Raw genomic sequence first — 7772 nt, 5'->3', positions numbered from 1 at the left:
TATAGGTTGTGATGAAGTAACGGAGCAATCACAAAAGATATTACTATGTTACAGGTTGTATACACAAATTATATGTTTGTAGGTTTCTGGTTGCTACATGCAAACATGTCTAACGGAATCAATCAGATTGTCAGTGAGAAGCTGGATAAGAACAACTTCCATGCTTGGAAGTTCAGAATGACCAATTTCCTTATGATAAAGGATTTTGGGACTATGTCAAAGGAGACAATGAGGAGGATCCAGAGTTACCTGAAGAGAATGTCACTCCAACAGATGTAACTTAGGCATTCAAGGACTGGAACCAGAGTGAAAGAAAAGTCATGTATTGGCTTTCAATCAATATCACAGACACAATGATAGGACACATACAAGATGCCAACACTCCAGTAGCTGTATATAGATGTTCCAAACCAACACAAAGGCAAGGAAACTACAGCCAAAACGAGAGCTGCATACTGTGGAGAACAAAAGCATGTCTATCAATGAGTATGCATTAAAGATCAAGGGCATTGTTGAATCCCTTGGGTCTATCAATGTATCAGTGGAAGATGATGATTTAGTGAGCATCTATCTGAATGGGCTTAGAAGAAAAGTATATGGGTGAGAACTCTTCTTCACAAAGTAAGAACGCATCAGAACATGCCTTCTACTCCAATTCGGGTAGAGGCAGAGGTAGAGGTCGTGGTCAAGGCCAAGGCCAAGGTGATGGGCGACATGAAAACCAGAATTATGGATAACAGCAGTCCAATGATTCATTTCACAGGGCAGCAATCATACACAAAGTGGAAGAGGTCAGTTTAGAGGGAGCCAGAGGGGCCAAGGTGGTTGGTAAAAAAAATACTAATGAAAATAACATAGAGTGCTTTTTATGGCAAACCAAGGCACATGGCAAAGGATCTCTGTAAAAAGCAGAATAACATTAAAAGTGGAAAGTTACAGCAAGGTATTAATGCATCATCTAGTAAACATGGTGCTGAATGATAGAAGTGAGCCGCTGTTTGTGATGCAGTACATGCTCAGTTCCACAACAAGAGGTGTGTCAAGATCTAAAGATATATGATATGTGGATTCTAGTGCTTCTAACCACATGACCAATCATTGTGATTGAGTGGTTTAGAGTCATACAGAAAATGGAAAAACCAGGTTATGTAGAAACAGGTGATGATACTCGCATCGCATTACACATATTAGTAAAGTGCCATTGTCTATGCAAGATGGCAAAATGAAGTACTTGGTAAGTGTACTTCATGTTTCAAATATTACAAAGAGCCCGGTTTGTGTTGGACAGATGGTTGAGCAGGCTCTGCAAGCAAGGTTTAATCCTCAAGGATGTTTACTTTAGATATGAACATACCTGAGGTACAGGCAGCCATGTTTGTGCATGGAACATGTGTCATTATAGATATTGACATATGACACAAGTGCATTGGTCGTGTGAGTGTACAATGACTGAAGTCTATGTAGGCCCAAAATATTATTGCAAGTTTGCCAAAGTTTAAGGTTGATGGTATGCATAAAGTATGCGAAGCATACCACTTGGTAAGCAAGCCAAACAAGCTTTCCCACATGAAAAGCATGTCATTTGTAAGTCCATTAGATGTTATATATTCAAATGTATGGGGATCGACCAAGACTGCAACACTTGCATATTACAAGTATAATGTTGCGTTCTTTGATGATCACACTAGAAAAGTGTGGGTTTATTTCATGAAGGAGAAAAGTGAGGTGTTTGCTTACATTCAAATATTTAAATATTTGCTTACTTTCAAATATTTAAATTCTTGATCGAGAAGGAAAAAGGCATACAAATAAAATTCATGAGATCAGATGGTGGAAGAGAGTATTTCTCTAATGAGTTCAGTGATTTCTTGAGAAATCAGGAAATCAAGAGACAATTTACATGCATGTACACTCTGTAACAGAATGGTGTTATAGAAAGAAAAAATAGGCATATTGCAAAAGTGGCATGTGTCTTGATGTCTAAAAAGAATATGCCATATTATTTTTGGACAGAAGCAGAGCGACTGATGTGTACATTATGCACAGGACACCCACTGTAGCTATTCATGGTATGATGCCTGAATAGAAGTTTACAGGCATAAAACCGGATGTGCCTCACTTGAAAGTGTTTGGGTCTATTGCATATGTGCATGTCCCCGATGAAGTTAGAACAAAGTTGGATTCAAAGAAGGCAGAGAAATGCATCTTCATTGGCTATGTTTTGACAGAGAAAGGTTATAGATATTATAATCCTACCACTCATGAAGATGTAAGTAAGCAGAGATGTTCTCTTTGATGAGATGAGCAGCTTGTATGCACCAGTGAAGGCAACAAAAGATGCAGATGTAAGAAGTATTAATGTTGCATCATAGGTAGAGGAGTAATCACAGGTGCTTAGTGCACTTGGAGAGTCCTCTAGTAGTGAATCCAGTGTTATTTCATGGTCAAGCAGGTTGAGGACAGATGTAGGTATACATGTATCATGCAAAGGAAAGGAAAAGGTAAATCAACCTTTTGTGCCTGATCTGTCAGCAGGTCACTCATATGTGGATGGTGACTCTAGTGGCTCTGAGCAGAGTGATCTAGTAGGTAATGTAGATCAAGTGGCTAACATCATCACGAAGGCATTGCGGCTTCACAGGTTAAGGAGCTTACTTGGAGTGCAGTGTGTGGAGTTGAGCTCAAGGGGGTGTTGAGATATCGAGCTCAACTAGTGTTGTTGACATTGATGACCTACTTGGGTGATAGCTTCTGCACTTATGCCACTGGTATGTTTGGTGAGATTATGGTTGATATGCCCAGTGGATGACAAGCTATGTGATAGCCACTTTGGAGTACTAGAGTTATGGCATAGTTATAATGCTAGCTCATATAGTCGAGTTCACACTATGGACCGACCATTGTATGATATTGTAGGAGAGTACTTTCCCTTATAGTATTTACTCTTATCTTTTTAGCTATATGGTTGTAGAGAAGAGAAGAAGATAGAAGAAAATTCAACCATCCATCTCTTCTTGTGTCTTTCTCTCTTGTGTGTATGTGTTTGCGTGCAAGGAACTCGTTCAGTGGAGTCACCAAACTATCATACTTCAAGGGCAACACATGCACCTGCATGCTAGTTCTTCACTAGTCTTGGTAATCCCTGCATGCTAGTTCTTCACTAGTCTTGGTAATCCTTGCCGCCACCATCTGATCTTGGACATTCTTTATCTACGATATAAATTGATATGTTGTGTCTCCTTTAAAGCAAGCTAATTCTCAAGGTTTTTATCCATAAATCAATGATGTTGGTGATGATGAAACATAATGTATCTACATTCCTTCGCATGTATGCCAAAGTAGTAGGATTTGGCGATATAGTCTATGGCACAAATGACCAACATAGGCCAAAGTTTCATGAATCGGATTGCTATGTGTTATGTGTGCTATGTGTTGACAAAAACACATAGTTGACAAAAAAACACACCAACACTAAAACTTTAATGCAAATGTATATGTTACAAGCTTATGAATAGTATCATGATCCTCTCTAGTGACTCATGCTTTGTCACAAGCATAAGCAAACTCTTAATTCCTTAAAAAACATGGGTGATTCTCAAAGAATGCTATTTGCTACTAAATTTATCATAAATTTCTTCAATAATAGATGAAGGATAAAGTAATTATTTTTAACATTTGACTTTTTTTCCCTTTTGAATGTTTAGGAAATAAAGATTCTAATAATGCAAGGCTTTGTTTTTAAAAAAAAGTTAACACTATTGTAATTTATCCCTAAAAGTGGCTTCAACCAAAAAAAAAGGCTCAAGGTCGATTTATGAAACTTGCAGAGCTAAAAAAACAAAACAACTCAAAATATGATGAAATTACTTGAGCATGCTTGGTTAGTGCGCATTTAAACATGATAAGATTTTTTTTAAAAAAATCATATACTATTGATTTTATGTAATACAAGTAGCGTAAAGTATTATATGAATTTTTGTATTATTTTTATTGTACTTAGAAGATTATTTTCAAAAGACAAACTTTTTTACAAACCATAGAAAACTATGCTTTCTTAACCTTTTGGTGGTTCAATTTTTTTCAACTAACATATTGTGTTGAAGACAAATGATTTCATTTCCAATTTGTGCAATTTGTGAAATCCCCAAACACAACTGCTTCTTTTTTTAAGTCATTAAAGTTTTTTAAAAGAAGAAGACAATTTGTGAAATCCCCCTCAAGAAGTCAAAAGCCTCTAATAATCTATGGTCATAAGTTCAATAGTTATCAAGCATCACCAAGGAGAGTAACTCACCATACCTTGCTCTTGAAGGTTAGGAACAATAGCATTATAACACCAATACACTAATGACTCAACTAGCAACAAGCTCACAACAATAAGCTTATCAGAGTTTACACTTAATCACAACACCATGAAATTGCTCAATGAAAGAAAGGAAATTGGTAAGCTTAGAGTTTACACTTAATCACAACACCATGAAATTGCTCAATGAAAGAAAGGAAATTGTTCAAGCTTACCACTGCTTGATCTTTGATCCATCAAGATGAACGGTAACACTTAATCACAACACCATGAAATTGCTCAATGAAAGAAAGGAAATTGTTCAAGCTTACCACTGCTTGACCCATCAAGATGAACGGTAACCGATGGTTATTAAATCAAACAATTTATTTTTCAACAAACAATACATGCACTTGGTTTTCAAAGTAGTACGCTTCCATTAGATGGACCAAACATGAACCAAAGGGTGACTCTAGAAGAGCATGGAAGCTTAATGACTAGACCTACTCTCATGCTACTCCTTGCATATCGAGTAGCTTTTAGTATTTGAACTTCCTTTCACTGAATTTTACTTCCCAAATTAAAAACAACATTCACATTGAACTCACTTTGAAACTGTTGCATCAGTGCAGCAGTGAACTAATGAAGGACTTCAATAAATCAAAAGAATAAATCCATTTTGAACTAATGAAGGACTTCAATAAATCAAATGAATAAATCCATTTTGAACTGAATTGGCATGTCTTTGTTCCTGGCAACACAGATCAGTGTTCGGTTCCAAATACTAGCAGATTAACACGCAGCAAGTTAATAAAACTGCATGAATGAATATACATTCACTGCCTATGAACGGGCATTAGTGATTAGACTAGAGTCTCGAAGGTCGGATGACAAGCATTAAATGATATACGCAAGTGGTGATAGTTAATGAAGGCTGAAGAAGAAGCATGAGATGATCTTCAAGTAAAGCTATCAGCACTTCTGATAATGCATTTAAAAAAGCCATAGGAGGTTTGACAAGAGAACAATCAAGAGACTGCAGTATCTATCTAGGTATCCCACATCCCATAGCATCTCTTAAATTAGTCAACATCCCATAGCATATATTTCAATGATTGCAATTACAATGCTCGCGTACATATTTGTATAGCGTCACATGGGAAGCATAACAATCGTAATGTGTCTATTAGTATACAATATATGATGCTTACACAAATCTCTAAATTATCCTGCCTCCAGCAAAATAAATCAAAGATCAGGTTGCGATAACGTTGGATTCTTCTTTCACAACCATGTCACAAGTTGAATCCTCAGCCATCCTCTTCATCCAGCTACACATGGGGACTCTCTTTTTGTCATCATGGTCACCACGAGGTTTGTAGGAGGTGACATCATTCGAGCTTGAAAACCTCTCCTCTGGCAATGATGAGTCCTCTTGCCTTAAAGAATATGGGGATATTATATGCACCCTGACATCGAGGAAAACGTTAAATAAAAATTGAGATTCCATTTTCAACATAAAAAGATCCTAAACACTCTCCATCTGCCTCTCCCTTAATCTCTCCCCCCCCTATATGCACACACGAGCACACACACATACATGCACAGGCATGTACACACACACACACACACACATCTAAACCAAAGTTTTAAGTTCCTAGAGTCCTAGCCAACTACAAAGATGACAGACCACTTGTGCTCCAAGTCCAAGACATGTGAATAATCGCAACTCACCTTTCTCTGCGCTTTTCGAGAAAGCGAGCTAGCGATGCTTTTCGTGCTTGAGGTAACGCTGGAAATTAAGAAAACAAAAAAGAACCACATTTAAGAATTCCAAAATTTTCAAACCTGCCCACAGTGTCCACATTTAACCAGAGAATTATAGTCCATACCTCTAGGAACCACTGGCTGGCCTGTAACACGTGGGCTTGAAGGTGCAGGTGTATTTGGGAGTGCAAAGTTGACTTGCATGCTAGCAGCATTATAACTGGCATGATTAGCTGTGGCTTGGCAGCTCACAACAGTTTGGCCAGTCTGTAGATTTATCTGGGATTTATCATGTGGGTTGGTGGCGGCTGTACCAGGCATACTCGCAGAGCCTACGGCATCAGTCATCAACTCAACTGGACTGCATTGCGCATTACCACCACCCGCCAGAAACATGATCGCTTGAGCCTGTAAAGACCCAGAAAGGACAATATTTTTGAACCAATATTGCAAGTTTGCAACACATGATTTTAAAGACAGCTTTAAAAGCGCCCTCTTACCTTTTCTGCAGAAATGTCATTGAAGACGTTGACATTGCCTGCATAGAGAATGGTGAGTGGTGCACTGTCTTGCCTTTCTGTAAGACCGAGTGAAGACATCCTATCAAAAGGTTCAAAAGGTATGTTTTAGACAAAGGCCAAATTGATACCACAGGTAGGTTTGACAACTCATCTTGCCGGAGAAAATTAGCACACAGGCACCTTGTTTCTATTGCAGCTGGAACACCCACATCTGACATGGAGAGAGAGAGAGTGGTTTTGGGCACTGAACCCCCAAAACCACCTGAGAAGTGAGCTGAAGGGCCACGATCTTTACATGCTTGGGCAGAAATATTCACTGGGAAATCCCCTTGCCGCCACACCTTTGCCAACAAGGGAAAAAAAACTCAGCTTCACTAGATGTAAATTCCCGCTGTCTCTAGGGTCTACAAAAAAATCCTTCATTAAGGCTCAATTGCACAGCTGAACACACGCAAAAATACAGTACGTGGGTTTATGTATCTATGCCTGTGTGCACGTGTAGATGAAAGAATTGCATAAGCATGTATGTACATGTGTCTACCTATGATTGTGTGTGTGTGTGTGTGTGTGTGTGTGTGGAGGTGGTGGTGGTTGGGGCGGGGCGGGGCGGGGCGGGGAGGGGAGCAATATGTATCTATGTATATGTGTGTGTCACACGTGTAGATGAATTAATGTGTCTGCAAGGATGTGTGCTTTTATCTATTACGTGTGTGTGCACATGTAGATAAATATATAATGTCTGCAAGGATGTCTGCATTCATCTATTACGTGTGTGTACATGTGTAGATGGATGTAGTATCTATGAATGAATGCATATGTGGGTGTGGGTGTGTGTGTATATATCTATCACTAAGTGTGTGTGTGTGTGTGTGTGTGTGTGTGTGTGTGTAGGCCATGTGTGCATGTGTATGTGAATATCATATGTATGTATGTATCTCAAAAACAAACAAAGGGGGCACATTGGCTTTACTCATGCATAAACCATGGAGTTCATAGAATCTCTCTAGAAAATTTAGAGCACCTGAGTACAATATGCATTTCTTTGATTATTATTGACAAGATCTTGCATCTGCAAAGGATGCACAAGATGTGGATCTGATCTCTCCGGAAGATTTTCAGCGGTCTGCTCAAGAAACCTTTCCTCCTGTAAATTCCTAAGAGGGAGGAGATGCTGCATGGTACCAGTTTTCCTCCACACAGGA

The 7772-nt window shown here is 38.7% G+C and overlaps 1 protein-coding gene across 2 annotated transcripts in view; it reads right to left on the bottom strand.

Annotated features, from left to right (window-relative positions):
* Positions 1 to 5364: 5364 nt before the first annotated feature.
* The window catches only part of LOC147632774 (uncharacterized), a 3893-nt gene continuing 1485 nt past the window's right edge, over positions 5365 to 7772 (bottom strand). For both annotated transcript variants that reach the window (XM_086807637.1, XM_086807638.1), the window contains 6 exons: positions 7592 to 7772; positions 6751 to 6911; positions 6550 to 6649; positions 6175 to 6457; positions 6017 to 6074; positions 5365 to 5751 (listed from right to left, as the gene is read on the bottom strand). The exon at positions 7592 to 7772 is cut by the window's right edge and continues 10 nt beyond it. In XM_086807637.1, the coding sequence (XP_086663763.1) occupies positions 5538 to 5751; positions 6017 to 6074; positions 6175 to 6457; positions 6550 to 6649; positions 6751 to 6911; positions 7592 to 7772 (997 nt within the window). In that variant the 3' untranslated portion in view covers positions 5365 to 5537. The remainder of the gene's footprint in view (positions 5752 to 6016; positions 6075 to 6174; positions 6458 to 6549; positions 6650 to 6750; positions 6912 to 7591) is intronic.

This window comes from Cibotium barometz, chromosome 13 (genome assembly GCF_041138505.1).
Source record: "Cibotium barometz isolate CiBa-2024 chromosome 13, ASM4113850v1, whole genome shotgun sequence".
In the NCBI taxonomy this organism is placed as follows: Eukaryota; Viridiplantae; Streptophyta; class Polypodiopsida; order Cyatheales; family Cibotiaceae; genus Cibotium; species Cibotium barometz.
This window is presented reverse-complemented; position numbering and strand designations above follow the sequence as displayed.